Source organism: Oncorhynchus tshawytscha, linkage group LG03 (genome assembly GCF_018296145.1).
Source record: "Oncorhynchus tshawytscha isolate Ot180627B linkage group LG03, Otsh_v2.0, whole genome shotgun sequence".
Classification (NCBI taxonomy): domain Eukaryota; kingdom Metazoa; phylum Chordata; class Actinopteri; order Salmoniformes; family Salmonidae; genus Oncorhynchus; species Oncorhynchus tshawytscha.
Genome location: NC_056431.1, coordinates 22,001,450 through 22,025,614, shown reverse-complemented (window position 1 = coordinate 22,025,614; position 24,165 = coordinate 22,001,450). Strand labels below are relative to the sequence as shown.

General features: G+C 42.1%; 1 protein-coding gene across 1 annotated transcript; it reads left to right on the top strand.

Moving 5' to 3' along the window:
• The first annotated feature begins 503 nt into the window (after positions 1-503).
• LOC112246164 (DNA repair protein XRCC1) lies at positions 504-22,529 on the top strand. The gene is made up of 17 exons (XM_024414448.2): positions 504-892; positions 1,268-1,360; positions 3,968-4,075; positions 4,204-4,362; positions 7,378-7,455; positions 7,942-8,065; positions 8,257-8,363; positions 9,076-9,244; positions 9,417-9,672; positions 10,212-10,328; positions 16,633-16,708; positions 16,870-16,978; positions 18,444-18,483; positions 19,896-20,026; positions 20,319-20,409; positions 20,643-20,718; positions 21,447-22,529. The coding sequence occupies exons 1-17, from the start codon at positions 842-844 to the stop codon at positions 21,552-21,554; spliced, it is 1,893 nt and encodes a 630-aa protein (XP_024270216.1). The 5' UTR covers positions 504-841; the 3' UTR covers positions 21,555-22,529.
• The last annotated feature ends 1,636 nt before the right edge of the window (positions 22,530-24,165 follow it).

The following is a 24,165-nucleotide window of genomic DNA, read 5'->3' as shown; positions in this document are numbered from 1 at the left end:
CCCACCCCTCTCTCTTCTACGCTGCTGCTACTCTGTTATTATCTATGCATAGTCACTTTGATAACTCTACCTACATGTACATGTACATATTTCCTCAGTGCCCCCGCACATTGACTCTGTACAGGTACCCCCTGTATATAGCCCTGCTATTGTTATTTACTGATACTCTTTAATCATTTGTTTTTCTAATATCTTACTTTTTTTATTATATTTTCTTAAAACTGCATTGTTGGTTAAGGGCTTGTAAGTAAGCATTTCAATGAGGTCTACACCTGTTGTATTCGGCGCATGTGACAAATACACTTTGATTTGAGATGGTTGTTCATTTTCCTTTTTTCCCTATTTCCCTTTTTTGTGAACAATATGTATATCTATTTTCGAACTGTGAACAGCAGCAACACGCAACAAAGCGTCTAGTCGACCGGAAAACCACACGAAGAACAAAAAGTAGAAGAAGACGAAAAGCGTCAACTGATTTGATTGGCTAAATAAAATATCGACCGGAAGTTACATTGGAGGTTGTGAATTGAGAGGGATTTGGTGAAATTCAGTGGTCACGGTTCAATCTCCAAATACATTCCGTCTGTTTCTGTCCGCCTTCACATGATAATAAAATTCACAGGGAAGTAAAATACAATATATTAAATACAGACATGTTAAACAGTGTACTTCTATGGAGCATTAGAGGCGTTTTGTTTGCTATAAACTAGCCATGAACGTGTTCCATTGTTTGCTAACCAGGCAATTGCTAACTAGCTGAAAGCGTAGAGCTTTTCATTAGCTGAAAAAAACACAAATAAAGCGGCATTACTTTTTTGACAAGTCAAGTGACTAGCGCAAAATGCCGGAGATAAAACTCATGCACATCGTGTCTTGCAGCACTGAAGACAATGTAAGTTTTCCAACTACTATCTAGACTAATTAACTAGTACAGTATTCGTTAACCCGCTTGCTACCTTCCTAACGTGTTAGCTAGCTAGGTTTGCTTGCTGTCTGATTGAGGCATAATGTCGACTGTCTAGCTCTTTATATATACAGTCTGCACATGGCTTTTTTTCAGACCAGAACATAATCATTGTAACAGTACTGTACGGTATTTGCATACACCATTCGAAGTAGCTAGCTAGCTACACTTCCCAGTCATTTTTGTTGTTGTCAAAAATGTATCTTCTTGAATTTAAACAGTAACTCCTATTTCCAGTGGTAACAACACCAGATGGCAATTGCAGTTCATGGGGTCCTAACTATTCTTGTTGTTTCCTTGCAGACTCACAAGGCTGACAACCTGCTGAGCTCGGACACATATAGAAAATGGAAAGCAGCAAAGGCAGGGGAGAAACAAACCTCAGTCATTATACAGGTAATATGCTACTTCTGCACTCTGTTTTCATGGGATTGTCTAACAATTGACTGACTCAAATTCACACAGCAAATTTGAGGATGTTAAAATGTGTTGTGTGTGTGTTATATCTTAGTGTTGATTCTAGTGGGGTTAACACCAGTTGGATTTAAATTGACACAACCTGCAGTGAATAAATGAAGTGTTATTTGAATCACAGTGGAATCAACACCGCTTGTCATTACTCGATGGAGTTAATTTCCGTTAATTCTATCGGTGAAAAATACTTGGGAGTGGCCCATTAATATTCCCAGCATGCTTTGTTACATGTTGATTTTTGGAATAGTTTGTTTTAATATATACTGTATGTTTCTGCATACACATTAATTAATTGATCTAAGACAAATAACATACATTTTCCTAAATTATTCCAATCTGTAAGTGGTTGGACTTATTACACCCGTACTGAGATGGTTGTTCCAGTTTAGATGTTTGAGGTAGTCTTGTTTGACGAGTTCTTCACCATAGCAGTCGTTCTGAATGCAGATTGTAGATAATCAATTGTTGAATATCTTCCCTATTAGGGGTGTAAAAGTTCATATTTTTAAACGAAATTGGCATCTTCAACCTTAAGGAAACACTCCCTAACTGAATAACTACCACTAACAGGTCCCGATCATCGTCATCATAAAGGCAAAATAACAGTTTAATAAATACCCGACGCAACAATGCTGTAACGTTAGTAGGAGGGAAAAAAGCAGAGCAGCAGCTCAAATGTGAGTGACAAGAGGAGCAGGAAGGGGATAGAGATTGCGACCAAGTCAACGTGCGCTGGTAGACTACTTATTGCTTGTTATTTATCATCTCATCTGATTACATCAGGGCTCTTCAACCCCAGTTGGAGAGCTACCCTCCTGTAGGTTTTTGCTCCAACCCCAGTTTTAACGAACCTGATTCGGCTTATCAACCAGATAATTATTATCATCAGGTGCTCTAGATTATAGTTGGAGTGAAAGCCTACAGGACAGTAGCTCTCCAAGAACAGGTTTGGAGAGCCCTGGATTACATAGTGCCTGTATTGACTGCATCAAACCAAGAGACGCTAGATAGCCGGATGGCTAGCTAATGTTAGCTAAGCTAATTGAAACTACGTAACTTTAATTATACAGTTTCTCCCCTTCTTAACAACTCCATTCAGATTATTAAGTAGCAGTTTACCTGTTGGCTCTTGGTGTTGTAGTCTGTCCTTCTCATTTAGCTTCTTGTTCTGTCATTTTAATTCCATCTTCCATTGATTAGGCTCGATATCTACTAAAAAAATACAAAAATAATTGAACCTTTATTTAACTAGGCAAATCAGTTAAGAACACATTTTTATTTACAATGACTGCCTACACTGGCCAAACCCGGACGACGCTGGGCCAATTGTGCGCCGCCCTATGGGACTCCCAATCACGTCCTGCTGTGATACAGCGTGGATTCGAACCAGGGTGTCTGTAGCGACGCATCAAGCACTGAGATGCACTGTGTTAGACCGCTGCGCCACTCGGGAGCCCAGTGGCTAATAACTTGCCACATGGAGGTTCTAGCTCTGACTTTAGCCTAGTGCCGGTTTGATGACTTGTGATTGGACGACAAAAACGAGCTACACGTGCCACGTGAAAAGGAAGAGCAGCAGCAGCGATACAATTTTCTTTCCGTGTAAAGCGCCATGTAGACCATCTGCATTGTGAATTCACGTGGAATTGGATGCATTTTTCTTATAGTTTTAATGGAAACCGATAAATGTCTGTTAACTGACAAGAAAACATTTCCAATTGTCACATCCCTACTCCCTAAAGCTTGATTCCAACAGGAATGACAAATTACTTCACACCCCTGCATATATAGCCCACGAGCCATGTTTTTCAGACCACAATGTTGGGGGGGAAACTAGGCCATAACTTAAGGCCTTATGGAATCTATAATGTATGGTCATAAAGGGTTTATAAAAAAGATACGGAATGGAGCTAAGCACACATTCTAGAGGAAAACCTGGTTCATTCTGCTTTCCACCAGACACAGGGAGATTCATTCACTTTTCAGCAGGTTAATAACCTAAAACACAAGGCCAAATCTACACTGGAGTTGCTTAACAAGAAGACTGTGAATGTTCCTGAGTGGCCGAGTTACAGCTACTTGCAAATCTAGTTGTCTAGCAATGATCAACAACCAATTTGACAGAGCTTGAAGAAAACATTATTTTTTTTTGCACAATTCAGGTGTGGAAAGCTCACCCAGAAAGACTCACAGCTGTAATCGCTGCCAAAGGTGCTTCTACAAAGTATTGTGTCAGGGGTGTGAATACTTATAAATGAGATATTTCTGTATTTAATTTTCAATACATTTGCAAACATTTCTAAAAACATATTTTCACTTTGTCATTATGGGGTATTGTGTGTAGATGGATGTGGGGAAAAAATCTATGTAATCCATTTTGAATTCAAGCAGTAACACAATAAAATGTGGAATAAGTTGAGGGGTATGAACTTTTCTTAAGGCACTGTATGTATTGTGACATTGCATTGCCCTGTTTGTTTTTTCCTAGTTTGTACTAAATAACCCATGCTCTTTACCCCATCGTTTCAGTTTGAGAAAGAAGAGCAGGTGTACAGCATAGACATAGGAAATGAAGGGTCTGCTTTTATAGAGGTGCTGGTGGGACACTCAACCTCTGTCAAAGACCAGGACTATGAGGTATGCCACCCCCTTACTGTATATTGCAGTACCTGTTTACCTCGCTGATATCTACCACACTGAATGCACTACCATTAGGTATAGTGTGCTGCTTAATTCCTAAGAGAACCTCTCACTGTCTCTCCCAGGTTCTGCTGGTCACGTCGTCCTTCATGTCCCCCACGGAGAGCCGTAACGGCACCAACACCAACCGTGTGCGCTTCTTTGGCCCTACCCAGCTGGTGAAGGCTCAGGCCCAGGAGAAGTGGGACCGCGTGAAGATTGTGTGTAGCCAGCCGTACAACAAGGTGAGCTGCACACCACTAAGAGAGAACTTTAGTGGACAGAGAGCTTTGGGTGTGTATATGATGCCACCTAAGTCATTGTAAACCAGGGTCATATTCATTAGGCAGCAAAAGGACTGAAACAGGGTGGGACTAACTGCACGTGTCCAATAAGAAACGTCCATTTTCGTTTTCCATTGCGAAACATTTTGCTACGTTGTGCCCTAATCAATACAACCCTGGCGATGTGGTATTAGTCAAGTTATTTGAAAAATGGCATCTCTTACATTCAGTGTCTCAGCTAGGGTTTTGACGGTCTTGGAATTTGAGGTTACAGTAATTGGCCAGGCCAATGTACATGGTTGAGGACAGAATGAGGAAGGGGGTGGTCTACTTCTCAATAAAAACCTATTTAAAACACGCTGTTAAACTTTGTTATTATCATGGCATATCATTATTATTATTATTATTATTATTATTATTAGGTTATTACTTATTAGTGGAGTCAAAATAAAGCTGTATGTCTGCCTTGTCCTTTTCTGTTGGTTTTTCCTGCATATAAAAACATTCTATTCAGATCCTATTTCGACACACAAAATCATTGCAACGAATTCCGATGGGTTTTCTACCACTTTCCCCCGAAATAGTCGCATAACGTCACAATCCGTGCTGCTGTCATTCGATGGCATTGGCATATGACCTTCAAAGAGAGGACACTAATGAGAGAAATAATGTAGCCTAAACTTCTGAAAATAGGCCTTTTACAAGATTAAATCATGACAGGAGCGTTTTATTTTTTTATTAAGGAGGTGGAGTCCAGACAGGCTACTTTAGGAAACTTTCTGAATGGACATATAGGCCTATAGAGCCCCCACAGTGGAGGTGTCCATAATACCCATAAAACCTAGTGGTCAAATAGGGAAATTGTTCCAATTGTTTTTCCACCATTCATTTTTCCCATAGGGTTTTTTAGAAACACTTAAAATAAGGGCTGTGTTTCTTGTAGGCTTTACCCTGGGGTGACGTTTTGATAACCATGTAAATCTCTCTTGGACAATGTGACTTTTAGCAATATATTCACCTCTATTTACTCTCTAATTTAAAAGTAGACATGCAAAACTACAAATCCCTGCAAGCTCCTGTATGTCATCTCTAGCTGACACCTTTGCTAACAGTTGTGTCAATTTAAAACTTGCACAAGACAGTTCAAAGAATTGACAACTTTTTAAGAAATGTAGCCAATTTATTCATTGCTACATTTAGCTAACATTAGATAGTTAATCCAGAGATTCTTACCTTTGCCTCAATTCGTCAGTCTCGTCCAGGTCATGGCATTTGTAGTTCTTTATGATAGCCACATTAGCAGCTAATTAGCGTTTCATTTTGGGGGGGTAAATACCGGCAAATATATTGATAAAAGTCACCTTGTCCTAAAGAGCTTTACACATTTCTCAGAACATTAAGCCAAGGTAAGTCTACACAAAACACTTATTTGAAGTTTTTCTAAAATTAATGGTGGAAAAACAATAGCTTTTATGGGTATTTTGACTCATTCTGTGGTACTCTATTAAGAGAATCAACTAAAACACACACACACAAACACAACCTGCACCCGTCAATCAAAACCACCAGCGTATGTCAGACACAAGCAAATATTTCTCCTTTCCTTAAAACGTATTAAAAAAACTAGGCCTACCTTAAGCTTTCTGATAGTAGGTTATAATGAAGTAAAGTATGAAGGGGACAGCTATGATATAGTATGAAGATTAAACTGACACTCCTTAAAATAGAAACAAATACACGCAACAGCCTATTTATCTGCGACTCTGATTATCGAGGGGGATACTGTTAAAAATATTTTTCAAATATTGCGAGCAACTATTATAATTTGAGTGGATGTAAAAAATAAAATACAAAAAAAAACTGACTTTGTTGACTTCCTACTGTGTGAGGTGAAGGACATTTTTGTTTACTGAGAAGCCCAGCTGGGCACTTTCCTACATTTGACATTTACAAGAAGCAGGACAAGTACACTATATATACAAAAGTATGTGGACACCTTCAAATGAGTGGAATCAGCTATTTTAGCCACACCTGTTGCTGACGGGTGTATAAAATTGAGCACACAGCCATGCAATCTCCATAGACAAACATTGGCAGAAGGGCCTTACTGAAGAGCTCAGTGACTTTCAACGTGGCACCGTCATAGGATGCCACCTTCCCAACAAGTGTGTTTGTCAAATTTCTGCCCTGCTAGAGCTGCTCCGGGTGACTAAGTGCTGTTATTGTGAAGTGGAAACGGCTAGGAGCAACAACGACTAGAGCGGCATATCAGCCAGGACTGGGCCTGACCAGCGTAGATTAGTCTTTAAATTAAGAAAAGATTCCGAATCAAATTATACCATGCCAGATTGGAGAGGATTGGCGCATTGTCCATTCGACACAACATTAGTGTATTATAGGCCTCAGAGCCAGAACAACCTTGTCGACTCCTGTTGCATAATTAATGAATAGTCAGACACATCCAACCTTTTTTTAAATAACAATGTATTTATTTACTAGCAAGCAATGAAAACATCCATTTTATGAAACAAGTCCACACATCAATGATTTTTTTTGCCATAGCCTATAGCACTCTCCACCCCCGTGCATCTAGAGATTAGCTGCTCAAACATCAAAGGAAAGTTGCAAAGAGGAGATGGAGAACATTTTGTAGACACTGTTAGCAAAACATTTGCTTATAATCATTAAATTCCCGCTATTCGGTAAAGTTTATCTCCATGAAAATAAAGTTAATAAAACATTTTAAAATCCTAAAATAAATGTTGGCCTATTTTTAAATTGTTTTGACGGTTATTTTAATGACAGCCTTCATCAATAACCATCAGTTTTAATGACAGTCTTCATCCATAACCGTCAGCCTCACGGTTATTCAGTTACTGTCACAGCCCTAGTCTCAGCACAGTTCCTATTGTTTACCCTTATGAAAATGATTCAGATTGGAATGACATGATGACAAATGGCATTTTCCACCCTCAGAGCATAGCATACGGTGTGGCCTTCGTGAAGTTCCATTCACCATCAGAAAAAAGTGATCTACCAACCACTACACCACCGGTAAGAGAAGCTCAGCCGTCATCTTTAACCTTCTACATAACCCACTCTCCACTGAGACTGACTCATTGGACTCATTCACTAAAACTATATCATAAAATCAAAATGCTTGCAGAGTTTCACTCAAGTTGAATTACACGTTTTCTGACCATTAAAGTGATCTTACATATAAGTCCATATGCAACCATCTGTTGCACATATCCTGTAATATGCTCCAACGGGCACTGTTTTATTTTGTTTTATTAGTTGGTGCTTGTCTTCCCCAATCATTTGGGATTGGCATATAGCTGGATCCACACAACAGATGGGCTAGGCTGTGGACTCATCTAGAGCTTAGACAACTTTTTTTGCAAAACTTCCTTTGATTTGAGTGAACAAACTTGAATTCATACCATCAAAAATGATGTTTATGTACAATGTCCTGTGCTTTCCTAACATGACTGACTTGATCAGACTCTCCCAACAGTAACGTCTCTTGCCCCATGACAGAAGTTGACCAAGCTTGGCCAATTTCGGGTGAAGGATGAGGCCCCCTCGGCTTGCCCTAGTCTTCAGCCAGGCAGCCTCTTCTTCAACAGAGAGAGCACCTCCAAAGGCAGCCCAGCGCTCAAGGGTACTACTACTGTACTCAAGCTAAAGGCCTAGTTACAGCTGATTTCACATTGCAGGTTTATTAGTGCGTATTGATGTGGCGTGATTGAGTGCGTGAGCGAAAAGCACCATAAGGTCTGCTGGTGGGGTGAGAAATGTGAAACCATATTTCCCAACTTCTCTCACAATCTCATCACCTCTTCTCCCCCACAGTTTCGCCACAGACTGAGAAGCTCAGCTATGCAGCTGCCGCCCTGCAGTCTGGGTCTGGGTCTGGCCACTCCTCAGCCCCACCGTCCTCCAGCTCTCCCCCACCACAGGTAAGGACCAAGGCTTGGTGTGTCCCCCAAATGGCACCGTAATCCCTATATAGTGCACTAGTTTTGATCAGAGCCCATAGTGATGCATCATTGGCTTCTCTAAGACCAGAACTGATGGTGAATCATTCATTAAGTCCTTCCAGGCTAGTGTGAACTGACGTGAAACTCCAGGCTATGATACTAGTTATGTCCCAAAAGGCACCTTATTATATTCCTATATAGTGCACTAGTTTTGACAAGCGCCTTATGGGCCTTGGTCAAAGGTAGTGCACAATATAGGGAATAGGGTGCCATTTGAGAGGCAGACCATATTGATTTCTTTAAAAAGAGGTACAAGGTGATTGTTCGGTAGACTGCACCCTCATAGCTAATGTAGTATAGATTTAATGTAAACATTGTAAATCATCAATAATGAAAGGAGATGACACAGTATGGAGGTATATGTTTTGCTTGTGGCACATTTTTTTTCCAGAGGCTCAGAGAGAGATCATTCTTTCAAGCAAGAGGTGATGTTACTCACTTATAAATGCATTTGCATAAGTGTAAACATAATTAGGACCTGCATTTTTTCGCTTGTTTTTTCTCTGCTCATTTTTGTCGATTATCCCACTTCTAGAAATGATAAGCAGTTTCAGCAGTTTTTGAGGACACATTTCTGTCATGGTTTTACCATAAGGACAAATTGCTTTATCCATCCTCTCCTATTTCCTAGGCACCAGTGAAGAAGAAGTTTGAGTTCAGTAAAGAGCGCCGGTCTGCCCTCGCTCCGCCCCCCTCAAAGAAACCCAGCCCTATGGGCTCCCCTGAACTGGGCACTACCACCCCGAAACCCAAGGTGAAACCCAGCACAGCCAGTACTCCCAGCCCCAGCACTGACAAAGGTAAAGACACCCTGCAAGTCAGTCAGTCAGCCAGCTACTCACTGACTCACTTTACACCTTTTTCACCTATGCTTGTGTGAATAAAGTAAGTTTAATAAATCAATGCAAATACCCTGATAGAATATATAACTATTTTCCACTCTCCTCACCTCTGTCATACTTTTCACCCCAGCGTCCCCTGCCCAGAATACCCCAGACACCAAGAAGAAGGAGAGCCTGCCCAAACCAGAAGCCAAGTCCAGACCCAAACCCTCCAAAGCCCAGTCCAGCTCCTCTGAGGCCCCTGTTCCCGTCAACAAGATCATGGAGGGGGTGGTGTTTGTGCTGAGCGGCTTCCAGAACCCCTTCCGGGGGGACCTGAGGGACAAGGCCCTGGCCATGGGGGCCAAGTACCACTCTGACTGGACCCCTGACGCCACACACCTCATGTGAGTGGAAGAGATGGAGGGTGCTGGAACTGGGAGGTTGTAGTTTGGGAAGTACTCCTTAGTTGGGTTCTCATTGTAATCTGAATACATATTGGTCAATTAAAGATGCATGAAAATGGTAATAGAGTGAAGTTAGAACATATTGGAAATAGGTCAACAAGAATTTTGTGGAATACAACCAACAATGGGGCTAGTATTATAGTGGTGGTAATATTTTTAGAAGTAATATTATCAAGTAGTAAATATACTATCAAATAATCTCCATATCATATACATCCAAGATTAGTGTAACTACAGGAGTATTACAATAACAGCATGGAAAGCAAAGCAGACCGTGTGACCCACATTGGCCTAATCACACTCTCCCATAGTAGCAGTGGGCAATGTATTTATTGCACTATACAGGGAATAGGGTGCCATATTTGGATGAAGCCACGGTCCCTTTGGACTGTGGTCGAAAGTAGTGTACGATATAGCGAATAGAGTGCCATCTGGGATGCTGCTGTGCTAACCAAGGGTTTATCATCTGCTTCATCCAGCTGTGCCTTCTCCAACACCCCCAAGTACAGCCAGGTGAAGTCAGCAGGGGGCGTCATCGTCCGGAAGGAGTGGGTGCTGGACTGTCACAAGAGGAAGCAGAAGATCTCCTTCAAACAGTAAGGGGAGGGAGGGGGAGGGAGGCAGAGAGAGGGGAGGATGGTCAACTCAGCAAAAAAAGAAATGTCCTCACTGTCAAATGTTAAGTTCGCTGGAAAAAAACATGTGTAAATATTTGTATGAACATAGCAAAATTCAACAACTGAGACATAAACTGAACAAGTTTCACAGACATGTGACTAACAGAAATTGAATAATGTGTCTCTGAACAAAGTGGGGGTCAAAATCAAAAGTAACAGTCAGTATCTGGTGTGGCCACCAGCTGCATTAAGTACTGAGGTGCATCTCCTCATGGACTGCACCCGATTTGCCAGTTCTTGCTGTGAGATGTTACCCCACTCTTCCACCAAGGCACCTGCAAGTTCCCAGACATTTCTGGGGGGAATGGCCCTAGCCCTCACCCTCCGATCTAACAGGTCGCAGACGTGCTCAATGGGATTGAGATCCGCGCTTTGTCTGGCCATGGCTGACATTCCTGTCTTGCAGGAAATCACGCACAGAACAAGCAGTATGGCTCGTGGCATTGTCATGCTGGAGGGTCATGTCAGGATGAGCCTGCAGGAAGGGTACCACATGAGGGAGGAGGATGTCTTCCCTGTAACGCACAGTGTTGAGATTGCCTGCAATGACAACAAGCTCAGTCCGATGATGTTTTGACACACCGCCCCAGACCATGACGGACCTGCTACTTCCAAATCGATCCCGATCCAGAGTACAGGCCTCGGTGTAATGCTCATTCCTTCGTCGATAAACGCGAAATCAGACCATCATCCCTTGAGAGAGAAAACCGTGACTTGTCAGTGAAGAGCACTTTGCCAGTTATGTCTGGTCCAGCGATGGTGGGTTTGTGCCCATAGGCGATGTTGTTGCCGGTGATGTCTGGTGAGGACCTGCCTTACAACAGGCTTGCAAGCCCTCAGTCCAGCCTCTCTCAGCCTATTGTGACAGTCTGAGCACTGATGGAGGGATTGTGCGTTCCTGGTGTAACTCGGGCAGTTGTTGTTGCCATCCTGTACCTGTCCCGCAGGTGTGATGTTAGGATGTACCGATCATGTGCAGGTGTTGTTACACTTGGTCTGCCACTATGAGGACGATCATCTGTCCGTCCTGTCTCCCTGAAGTGCTGTCTTTGGCATCTCACAGTACAGACATTGTAATGTATTACCCTGGCCACATCTGCAGTCCTCATGCCTCCTTGCAGCATGCTTAAGGCACGTTCAGATGAGCAGGGACCCTGGGCATCTTTCTTTTGGTGTTTTTCAGAGTCCGTAGAAAGGCCTCTTTAGTGTCCTAAGTTTTCATAACTGACCTTAATTGCCTACCGTCTATAAGCTGTTAGTGTCTTAATGACCGTTCCACAGGTGCATGTTCATTAATTGTTTATGGTTCATTGAACAAGCATGGGAAACGGTGTTTAAACCCTTTACAATGATCTGTGATGTTATTTGGATTTTTATGAATTATCTTTGAAATACAGGGTCCTGAAAAAGGGATGTTTTCTTTTTTTGCTGTGTTTATAAAAAGTGAAAGAGAAGAGACTGTGGTGTTGAAAAGTCTGCTTCAAATAAATGAGTTCTTTGACCCATTCTCTATCAGAAAGCAGCCATTATAACGCTCTTTGAATTCAGCGAATTAAGTGAAGTTGGCAGTTAATGGTGTTTATAAAAACACCTATTGCCAAGGCTTTACCTGTACCTATGCAGCTCACTGAAGAGTGTTACCTTGAAGAGTTGAAGCCTGCTGTGATGGAATCAGTCTAACTTCCACTAATGATTCTTGGCACTACAAGCGGGCTCAATGATCTCTCTTCAGTCAAAACTATGTGTATTGATTCTCGAGTTAGTCAAAGCAAGGCCTCAGATAATATGAAAAGGGTATTTGAGGGTTTCTTACCGCACCGCTCTTCAAAGTGAAACTGCCTTTCACATAAGGTCTTCACTTCTTGTCTGTCGCCTGAGGTGAAATCACTGCTTCCACGGGTAGTTACCAGACCTGGTTTCAAATACTTTTTGTATTTCAGTAAGACCTCATTTCAAATACATTTCAAAGTATTTTGACAAACATTTTTTTAAATACAAGTTGAATTTCGGAATGTATTTGGAAATACGTTTGAAATGTATTGACATGCATTTATAACTACTTATATTTCAAGTAGTTGTTTTGGGCTGTGTATTTCAAATTACTCAAATACACAGAAAAGTGTATTTTCCAATACTTACACAACAAAAATATAAGCGCAACTGCAACAATTTCTAAGATTTTACTGAGTTACAGTTCATATATGGAAATCAGTCAATTTAAATAAATTAGGCCCTAATCTATGGATTTCACCACTGACAGGGGTGCAGCCATGGGTGTGCCTGGGAGGACATAGGCCCACTCACTTGGGAGCCAGGCCCAGCCAATCAGAATGAGTTTTTCCTAAAAAGGGTTCATTACAGATATAAATACTCCTCGGCACCCCCCTCAGACGATCTCGCAGGTGAAGAAGCCAGATGCAAACGCCCTGCGCTAGCGTGGTTGTGACAACTGCACATTTTAGTGGCCTTTTATTGTCCCCAGCACAAGGTGCACCTGTGCAATGATCATGCTGTTTAATCAGCTTCTTAATATACCACACCTGCCAGCTGGATGGATTACCTTGGCAACTGAGAAAGGCTCACTAACAGGGATGTAAACAAATTTGTGCACAAAATTTGAGAGGGAAAAGCTTTTTGTGCGTCTGAACATTTTTGGGGATCTTTTATTTCAGCTCATGAAACATGGGACCAACACTTCACATGTTGCGTTTATATTTTTGTTCAGTGTAAATATGCATGTATTTGAACCCAGGTCTGGTACTTTCTAGGCAAGGTCAGGTCCCAGTGAATGCTGCCTGCTTCAGTCACCTCCACCATATTTTTCTACACTGTTCCCTACTCCTGTACAATGCACAAATTTTCTTTAGTATGACAGTATTGACATCATGTCTCTGTAATTGACCCTCGTAAACAAATGAATATCAGCTCATCTAATTCGAAAGAGGTTTGCCGAATTGATCAATTACTGTTGTAAGAGGGTGTTGCGGAAATAAGTCCAATTAACACTGTTGAGCTATTAACATGCTAATTGTGTGTATTTTTCTCTGCGTTATTAGCATCAGAATTCTACATTGGGACGCGCACACACACTACCACCATTATTTGGCTATGTTTACTGACCACCTCTGCTGGAGACTGCTTGCCATCTCCCTCTACCACTCCTTTTTGTATAGAGAATCCCACTGCCTTTCACTCGTCTGTCCTCGTTCCTCATCCATCCAAGCCACCCCGTCTCCATTGTGCAGCTCTTGTTTGGAGTGCGGAGCTCTAATGATTTATTTCTTATTTAAAAGCTGCATCTGCTATGGATAATTAAAGGGTCCACTTCCTTTGAAGAAGACTAGTGCTCGTACACACACACACACACACACACACACACACAGACACACATACAGAGATGTAGACACATGCATACTCACACAGAGACAGTCTTTACACGCTCATACACAAACACACAGCTCAACTCAAACCAGAAAAACACTGTTATGCATCTAAATGTTCTGTGCCTTTTGTCCTTACGAGAACACTTCAAAATGAAAGGAGGGAACAGAAAAGAGGAGAGGGGCACACGCTAGCACACTTCCCTCAAGTGGCATCAAGATAAACCGGCAACAAAATGGAATGAATGGGGAATAAATAAGTCAACTTTGTTAGTGTAGATTATTGAAGGGTCCGTCCGTCGGTAACATCTGAAGTGCCTCGGAAACCTTTTTAGATTCCCTTTTAGCAATCACAGACCTAGCCCATGTCCCAAATTTCACTCTATTCCCTAAATATTTTTTTTTCTTTACCATTATTACCTTAGATAACTAGTGTTGTGCATATAACCATTTTCTTCCGGTAAAGCCCTTGACCTTTTCATAATTGGAATTTTCGTATGAAAGGAAAAATTTAACTGATAATATACAACTTTATTCCTCCCCTCAGATTGTGCATAATTTCCCACAGGAGGCCTTTTGGTAGGCCATCATTTTAAATGAGAAGTTAAATAAAGTTTAAATTAAAAAAACATTACAAAAAAATGATTGGAGCAATTATGATCGTATTGACCATGAATGGATCCCAGTGCTGTCGTCACGGTTACATCACCAGTAGAGGTGAATTTGAATACAATAGCCAATTGAATACAGTGGCTAGCTAATCAACATCACAATGTTAGTCCACTATATTTTTGCTACTTTTATTATTTGATATTTCGTCGGCCCTTGGCTCGTCATTTACCTGAATCAACAATCGGATATATTGATCAATCTGATTTTATTGTAGAAGTAATTCATCAAAAAGGCACATTAACATATTAAATGTGCTCATGGTCATACAGTAAATGTTTTGATCTGCTTTGATTCTTTTTTTGGCCCTGACATCGAGACTAATTCTTTTCCCACACAATTCAGATGAAATACTTAGCCTTCCGGAGACCTCTGAGTGCAGAGGTAAACAAATCACTCTTGCGCAACTGCTCTCCATAGAGGGAGGATAAGTTTTCCTTTAGGACCTACCCTCTGGTAAAGCTTTGAGAATTCTATTCCTTAACTCAATTCAATACATTTCCTTGGGTAATTCGCCACACTGCATATGAAGTGAAGTGTCCTAAGAGGATTGAGAAGCTCAGAGTCTCAGACCCCGTCTCTGTAAGCTAAGCATGTAGCCAGTCGTGTGTGTGTGTGCACATGCTACACAACATTAGGAAACCCTCTACTCTTTCATTTTCCAATCTAAACAGTGCTGTAGGATATGAGGAATCAAAGCACAGAATAGAGCGGTAACCGTGTGAGTAGTGATGACCCTTGATAGCCGTCTTATCGGTCGTCTTGGTGACTTGAGGGGCCGGAGAGTGTGTGTTTGTGTAAAAGGTAATGCATCTTTGATTGAGAATGATGTGTGTGTGTGTGAGTGGGTTAGCAACGCCGCTGTCGAGGCTGAGGCTCCATTTCATCTAGGTGCCACAGCCACACGCTGTTCCCCGCCGCCCCTCCCTCTCTCCTCATCCAGACTTATTGTTTTATTCCGTAATGTATTCGCTTCAAGGGCGGCCTAATCTAATGCGATTTAAGCCACTTACATTTTTCATAGTGCACATTAGCGGTTTAGTCATGCCTGAGTGGACCAGGATAAGGGCTTTCCCTTAAGGGCACTGCCACCGCACTGACACCACACTGCCACGCTTGCTCGTCATAGGACCCTCTCAGTCCCTTTCTGTGGGGTGGCTCAGAGGGGACTGGCACCCCTTGATAGGTGTCGTAAAACCTATTTACTGGTGTGAATGGCTTGGTTCCACTTCAAAAAGGGCATTTGTCTTGTCAGCACATGACTTTGATACTGCAGTAGACAGTATGTCATGTTCTATTGGTGGTACGGAGGTAGAGGTTGAGAATAGATCTAGGCCCAGTAAATAACGTGATGTCAAATCCATATACTTGGTTTAGTTTGACTGCCTTATGAATTCCTCACGGAACTTAGCTCTTCAGATTCCAGGTAGTGCATAAATGTGTTTCCACCCTGTCTGCGTAGTAGCACTTTAACATTTGCAAAACAACATGTACAATTCCATTTACAATAGTGTATAAAATATATATTTACTTTGGAGCTGGAAAGATAAACCGACCACAGCGATCACTTATCCCAGGCATTTTGGGGATATCGTTCATTACAGTAAGTAGCCTATGCTAAGGAAATGTGAAGTTTGAAATTAAATACGTTTTGTTAATATGGGTGATTGTTAATGGGACACGCGATGCACATTGTTAAACTTATCAATCTATTTATCGGTATTGCATCAGTTAATTTATTTTGTTAATTTTTATTTTGTTACATACTGCAAATACGTAATTGTGGGGGACAGAACCACCTCCAAGTGTCAAACAAATCCACTTAACAGGAAGAGGGAATTATGTGGATGCATTGACTGTGCTGTCCATGGTGCTGTTTTCTGGTACTGTGTGTGTGTGTGACCTGTGTCTGGCTAACCTTTTTGTGTCTGTCTGGAACATGAAGTACTTTTTTGCACCCTTCGGATGTTGTTCTTCCAACATTTGAACCTTTGTGTAAAATTCCAGCCAGTGTGATCGTTCCTTTGCTGCCCATCTAATGGGAATCTTCTTGTTTACCCAATCAGATGTTTTCACCACTTATTGGTTTGCTTCTTTTCCCCTCACCCCTTTTTTTGTATTTCTCTATTTTAAACGATCTTTTTCTTCTTCCCACATTTCTCTCTTTCTGCCAGGTACCTGATGGGCGGAGCGGAGTCCAGCTCGGAGGGGAGCGACGATGAGGAGAGTGAGGAGGAAAAAGAGAGGAGGGTATGGGATTCTTAAACCATTCCATGACCTAGCAGTATGCCGTGACATGATTGCCTAAGAACAAAAACACAATTCTGCTTCAAATAATTGTAATGGTTCTGATTTACATGATTGTATTTGTCCTATTCCCACCCCCATACTGCCCTCTCCCTCGTTGGCAGACTCCACAAAAGAGGAGAGAAGAAGAACGGCAACCCACTCCCAGAAAGACCCCCATCAAGAAAGAGGAGGAGGATTTGTATGGTGGTTCCACAGACGCAGATGAACCAGGTTTCCATTATACACACCGCCATTAGAGCTGGGATGACAAACCTCAAATGACCGTGATTTTGCTGCACAACGTTCCTGCAGATGGTTCTAAAGCCATTTGGTCAACAGAAATAGCCTATGCATTATCTTGATTCCCGTTATAAAACTATCTGCCTGTCCCTGTTTCGCGGTCGGCTGCTGGCTCTCACTCCCTCTTCCCACTGTGCGCATGGTGGAGGGAGAGATGCATTCTGAGAAGCACAAGCATTGCTCAAAACGCTAATGCAGAAAAAATACAGTACAAAGGAGCTACTGTTCTATACTGAACAAAAATATTAACACAACATGCAACAATTTCATTGAATTTACTGAGTTAGTTCATATGAGGAAATCAGTCGATTTTAAATGAATTCATTAGGCCCTAGTCTATGGATTTCACCATGCCTTTAAAAAAAAAGGTTTATCCTAAACATTGAGGCTGTAGTCAAACCAATCAGGATCACTTCAGATTTTCAGTGCAGCACTGCTTTTTAAACAAACAGAACAGATACTAATTTAAGTGGCAGACATTATTCTCACCACTTATTTATAAACTTGAGTAAATCATTGCTGCCAGTTTTCTCATGAGCTAATGGTGCTCTCATGAGCTAATGATAGCAGCTGAATCACGTGTATCAGAATGGAAGGACCCTGACACGGCGTTTGAAAGGGAGGAGAAAGGAACATATATACTCTCTGGCTGTACTCGTTTCCAGAGACTTGTTTCGTCACCTTTTCTTGCTAGAGCCGTTATTGCCGTAAATGTTTTTTTTCGACCGTGTAGTGAATGGAATCGCTCAATCGCCTTAATACATGTTGCTCAAGTGGCTAGCCGAGGAAGAAAGAAAGACCACTAAGACTGAAGAGGATGGGAATGAAAGACTGTGAAATGGACAGAGGAAGACAAGTTGGGATCTGACTTCTTTAAAGAATTGCATGGAGGGACGGACGGATTGACAACACCGCCGTAAAAAAAGGAGAGCAATCGCTGCCGAGAGACTTGTGCATGATTCTAATTGCTATGGTAATGCAAGGCCACGAGTAAGTGGTCTGGGCGCATTAGTGAGACGAGAACGTCTTTACTAACCCATCACGTACCTCAAAACATGAAAGAGGGATGAAGAATGAATTGCGACTGGGTGCATCTCAATAGTCTAGAAGTAGCTTATTTTCCTTGTCTCCATCTGCACTGATTGGAAAATACATATTAAGAATATTAAGGAAACCTAGCCTTTAACTAGGGCCTAAATACAAGGCCTTTATATTTTGGAAGAGCAAAACTTAGAGGTATGGGTAAAGCACTTACAAACGTTTCTACAGCATAGTATAGACTAATATGACCCGATGTAGGTTAGTTAGGTAAGATGTAGGTTGCTAAGATGGTATGCTTCTGATGTAGGTTATGTTCTTCTGACGTAATAATATGTTATTCTCCTGTATCCCACAGGAGATGAGTCTGGCATGGACACGGAGGATGAGCTGAAGAGGTAACTAACACCATCAAATGAACATGAGTGGGATATTATTCATATTTGACTGTAGCGGGTGTCGAAGCCATTCCTATTGCGGCTCCTCTGGGTTGACAGTGCCTCTGCCCTAGCCTGGTCTCAGATCTCTGTGCTATCAGAGTTGCCCAGTGACCGTAGGAGTTGCCCAGTGACCGTAGGAGTTGCCCGGTGACCGTAGGAGTTGCCCGGTGACCGTAAGAGTTGCCCAGTGACCGTAGGAGTTGCCCAGTGACCGTAGGAGTTGCCCAGTGACCGTAGGAGTTGCCCAGTGACCGTAGGAGTTGCCCAGTGACATTTAGGAGTTGCCCAGTGACATTTAGGAGTTGCCCAGTGACATTTAGGAGTTGCCCAGTGACATTTAGGAGTTGCCCAGTGACATTTAGGAGTTGCCCAGTGACATTTAGGAGTTGCCCAGTGACATTTAGGAGTTGCCCAGTGACATTTAGGAGTTGCCCAGTGACATTTAGGAGTTGCCCAGTGACATTTAGGAGTTGCCCAGTGACATTTAGGAGTTGCCCAGTGACATTTAGGAGTTGCCCAGTGACATTTAGGAGTTGCCCAGACAGCACAAAGGTCTGGGACCAAGATAACTTGATCCTCATGTTGGCAGGAGTAGGTAGGTTGGAGAGAGATTTATTTATTTTAGACCCTTTTTCTCCCCAATTTCGTGGTATCCAATTGTTAGTAGTTACTGTCTTGTCTCATCGCTGCAACTCCCGTACGGACTCGGGAGGGGCGAAGGTCGAGAGCCATGCGTCCTCTGAAACACGACCCAACCAAGCCGCACTGCTTCTTAACACAGCACGCATCCAACCCAGAAGCCAGCCGCACCAATGTGTCGGAGGAAACACCGTACACCTAGCGACCTGGTCAGCGTGCACTGTGCCCGGCCCGCCACAGGAGTCTCTAGTGCGTGATGAGACAAGGATATCCCTGCCGGCCAAACCTTCCCGAAACCCGGACGACGCTGGCCCAATTGTGCGCTGCCCCATGGGCCTCCCAGTCGCGACAGAGCCTGTGTTCGAACCCAGAGTCTTTGGTGGCACAGCTAGGACTGCAATGCAGCCCGGGAGGCCCAGATTGTTCTCATTTTGATTCATCATTTGATTCATTAGTTATTTTTGTTGTAGAGCATCAATACAAGTCTAAAACTCTGCCATATTGAAATGGTCTTGCATCAAATATTCCCCTCGAGCTCTTTCAGTAATCTGAAGAGAGCCTGGGTGTTTGTTTTGTATGTGGGCAGAAATGTCTGGTTCTGTCTGTTGAATTTGTTGTGCAGCATCAATGAACAGGTGTGGTGTCTCTTCATTCAAGGACACCAGCAGAGCATCAGTCAGTAGTTTCGTAAACCCCCTTTCATAAACAACTTTTCTCTCTCTCGTCGGCAGGGTGGAGAGCGAGAGTCGGCAGAAGAAAGAGGAGAGAAAAGGAGTGGAGGAGGAGGACCCTTTTGGAGGGTCGACTGACGAGAACACTGACGCTGAGGCCGAGGAGGACGAGCCCATCCCTGAGCTACCAGGTCTGTCTCTGTTTGTCTGTCTGACCTTGTTTGCCTCTCTCTGTACAGTCTGTGCTGGCTGGCTGTATGTGTCAGTTTGTTCTTGCTCATTGTTCATGTTATTCTAAATCAAAAAAGTACTTTTCTGTCAGCCACACTGGTTTTTCACGACGCTCACAAACGTCAAGTTGTCAAATTGCAGACAGTTTCTTCTCTTTTTTCCCATCAGTGATGAACAATGAAGATTACTGTAATGCTATGCAGGGAGACTTGCTCTCATGCTGATCTTTCATTTTCTTACTACCCTTTTTAGATTTCCTAACTGGAAAGCGATTTTTCCTTTACGGCAAGTTCCCCAACAATGACAGACGCCTACTCCTGCGTTACATCATCGCCTTCAACGGGTAGGGAGAAGAAAGACTCCAGAATGAGAATAGGGCAGATTTTCCTGTAACAGTAGTACTTTACTAGTACTTTTAGAGGTAATACAAGTGATCAGTGGATGAGGGCTTGTGTGTCATTGTACCTTTTCTAAAACAGTGTTTGGATCTCAGACGAGACAGGTAGCTTTGGCACTCTCTTCAACCTCTTCCCCTCCCCATATCTCTCTCTTTCTTTGTCCCCCCCCCCTCTTCAGGGCGGTGGAGGACTACATGAGTGAGAAGGTCCAGTTTGTTGTCACCAGTGAGGGATGGCACGACTCCTTTGAAGACGTGAGTGTGACCTCCCTTTTGTTTCCTCGAAAGACCTCTTGATGTTACGCATACACACAGACGTACACAAATATAAGAGTGATACACGAGAAGGCAAGCGCACACTCACACCACAAACATGATTGTTTAACACACAGACACTTATAAAGGGTAATGAATCCAGGGAGTTAGAATGCTCGTCATCTATGTAACGTGATCAATACATAGTCTGTTCCCAAAAAGAGACAAATGCATCATGATATTTTCCTCATTGAAAGTCTTGAATGAAATAACTTTGACACTCTAGCTACCACATGATTATCTTAAGTGAAATAATTAGTACATTTTTCCTGGATTAGGTTTATTTACATTTTTTTTAAAGATCAGATTCTAGGATATGGAAAATATTTTGATGCGATGTTTACCTACACCGGGGCCATTTTTTGTACATCACTGATGTTTGATCTGATATTGGACGTGTGTGGTTAGTTGCCTTTTGATGTAGGTCTGTTACACGGACATCTGTATTCCACGCAAGCTCATTTGCAATGGAAAGTGCCTCTGCCAAGTCACTAGCTATTGAAATATATATGTTGTTGAACTATTTGCTGTCCCCTTTTAAATATTGGCTGGCGAACCCTCATGCCCTCAAAGGGTTCAGTCTCTACCCCTTTATAATTAAACAGTTTCCCACCTCCTGATATATTTTCCCCTCTCTCTCTCCCACTCTCGCTTTCTCTCTGCCACAGGCACTGATGGAGAATGGTAATTTAAGCTTTGTCAAACCCACATGGATTTTTGCCATCAACGATCGACAGAAGACGCTGCCATATCAGCCCTACACTGTTGTCCCTTGAGACTTGCATTTGCCAACGTGCTCACACACACAAACACACACACACAATAGTATTGTACCTGTCCAAAGGGTAGGAGAGGTGTACATTGAAGCCATAGACATTAGCTCTTCTCAGATCCCTTAGGTAAATGAAACCAAGCAACGTGCCATTTTGGTACAAATGCCTTAACTTTACTTGAGGCCATCCAGAGAGATGGATGAAATGGTTTCCCTACCAGAGATGGAATATCTCCAAAGACTTATCAGTACTGGTGCACAAAAATAACTCTCCTATCTGTCTCGCTTTCAGGGCTTTTTAAAACAACATATCTCTGCTTCACCTCCACTACCTCAGGGTCCATGTCGAAACTCCAGTTATCATGTCCTGAAAAGCCACTGGCTTTGATAGAGGGGAGTGTATGAGTGTTAGGAGCAGCATAAAGAGACCTAGGTGTAGCCGGAATGGCACCCTATTCTCTATAAAGAGCCCTATGGGCCCTTGTCAAAAGTAGTGCACTACATGGGGAATAGGGTGCCGTTTACAGGCGTAAAGGTGTTTGTTAGTTATTTAAGGTCACTGACAATCGAGGCCAGTGACCACGAAATATGAATAGAAAAGAAGGCCTTTGTCCTTGTTGCTATGTAGGAATATGAAATAGGCTTCAAGGTTTGGTTGGTATTCCTCTCATCTTACTATTTTATTTTTCAGCAAGTCCGCTTTGGGCAAATGCATGGGATTGTAGTGTAATTTGTAGAATTACGTGTGCTTTTGTTTTATTCATGTTGTATGCTTTTTGAATTGTAAACAGAAACTATTGTGTGAGGATCCAATAAGTCCTGTTTTTGCTTGTTTTTTTTGTAAGTATGTGTGATGTGTTCATCATCCTTATTTTTCCTGTCTGGATTCGACTTGTTTATTACAGCATCTTAGCTTTGCTTTCAGATTCTTCCCCCCCAAAAATAAATATTTGATTAATTAAAATAATGGATTTTTAAATGCTGTTTCCATCCCTCCATTCTCTATCATCTCGCACCCCTCCCCCCCTCTAATTCAGTTCTACCCATGTTTCCCTCCCCTGGGTGTCTGGGTCCTCTGCTCTCCAGTCAAGGGCATTAGGGTAATGGAAGAAGAGCGAGGGAGGAGAGGAGAGAAATGAAGATAAAATGTTTGAATTCTCTGCCATGATTATTTTGAAGGGAAATCATTTTCAGACTTCATTTTTTGTTGTTGTTGAAATGTCCGTGGTGTGAGATGAATGCATACAGTTTTAAACATTCATTACCTGACCTGACACAACATACTCAACATTGTTAAAGTTGAAATGCCTTTTTTTTTTACAAGCCTTTTAGGAGTTTATACTTAATTCCATTTGGAGCACCAGATAGATTCATAGACGTTTCAAAGCCTTTCTTCATTGTATGGTCTCATATTCCTCATATTTGGCATGTCCTTGAAATCGAGAGACCGGTAGATCTGAGAGTTTATCATGTGCAAAGTAAGGCCCTTTTCACTTCATAGTGTTGTCTATACTGTTTTTCTTTAGTCTGATAGGCTATTTCCTAGTCAAATATCGACATTTTATAGCTATATGGCTACATTCTGATGTACATTGAGTATCATACCAGTCAAGTGGGGCGGCAGGGTAGCCTAGTGGTTAGAGCGTTGGACTAGTAACCCCCAAGCTGACAAGGTACGAATCTGTCGTTCTGCCCCTGAACAGGCAGTTAACCCACTGTTCCTAGGCTGTCATTGAAAATAAGAATTTGTTCTTAACTGACTTGCCTAGTTAAATAAAGGTTAAAAAAAATAAAAAGTATTCCTGTTAGTGAGTTGTGCGTGTCACACACAATCTTTTTTTATCAAGCTCTACTGTACTTCCTCAAGTTGTCAATGTGTAGGCTGTACCATTGTCTGGACCACCTGAGGTACCTTATTCACAGTCTCTAAGCTTGCTTTCTCATTGGCTATGTCCCGATTCTCCACTTTTTTCCAGAAGTGTACACTTGCACACTCCCTGTCACAGATTATAACGCATAGGAATGGTGTAAGCATTGGCTGGAAGGAGTTTACCCCATTGTGAAGTCCATGCGAGAAAGTGTGTGCACACTTTGGAAGAACGGTAAAGAATTGGGTCTCAGCTATACTGTGTAGATCACATTATGCTCCCAGTGAGGGGCACTGGTGAGAGCTTTGTGCATTGAACAAATCAGCAGTCATGATCATTTTAAGTGAGTCATATACTGAGATACTGTAAATGGATGAAAGGGTTTTGATTTGTACCTAATTTGTTCAAAGTTCAAGTAGCAGAGAAACATGATAGACACAGAGAGGCTTAAAGGTCTGCTTCATTGGAGATGGTTTACTTACCTTTACTGATAGTGTGCTGTCTTATCTTAACTTCTAAGGCAGGGGTAGGCAACTAGATTCAGCCGCAGACCGATTTTTGTCAGAGATGATGGACTGGGGCCTGCAAAATAATTAATACACTGCAAATTGACCAAGTAAGCCCAAAATATATATTTTAAAATAAAGACACAATCACATACTGTATGTCTATCTTTTTATTTGTGGGAATACTTGGGAACAAATTTCCATTATTTTTTAGAGGAATTCCTGCAGATTATACTCCTTT

Coding starts and splice junctions, on each gene's coding strand:
- LOC112246164 (XM_024414448.2), top strand. CDS start 842: ATGCCGGAGATAAAACTCATGCACATCGTGTCTTGCAGCACTGAAGAC. Junction 10,329..16,632: donor CAGAAGATCTCCTTCAAACA/GTAAGGGGAGGG, acceptor TCTTTCTGCCAG/GTACCTGATGGGCGGAGCGG. Junction 20,410..20,642: donor TACATCATCGCCTTCAACGG/GTAGGGAGAAGA, acceptor CCCCCTCTTCAG/GGCGGTGGAGGACTACATGA.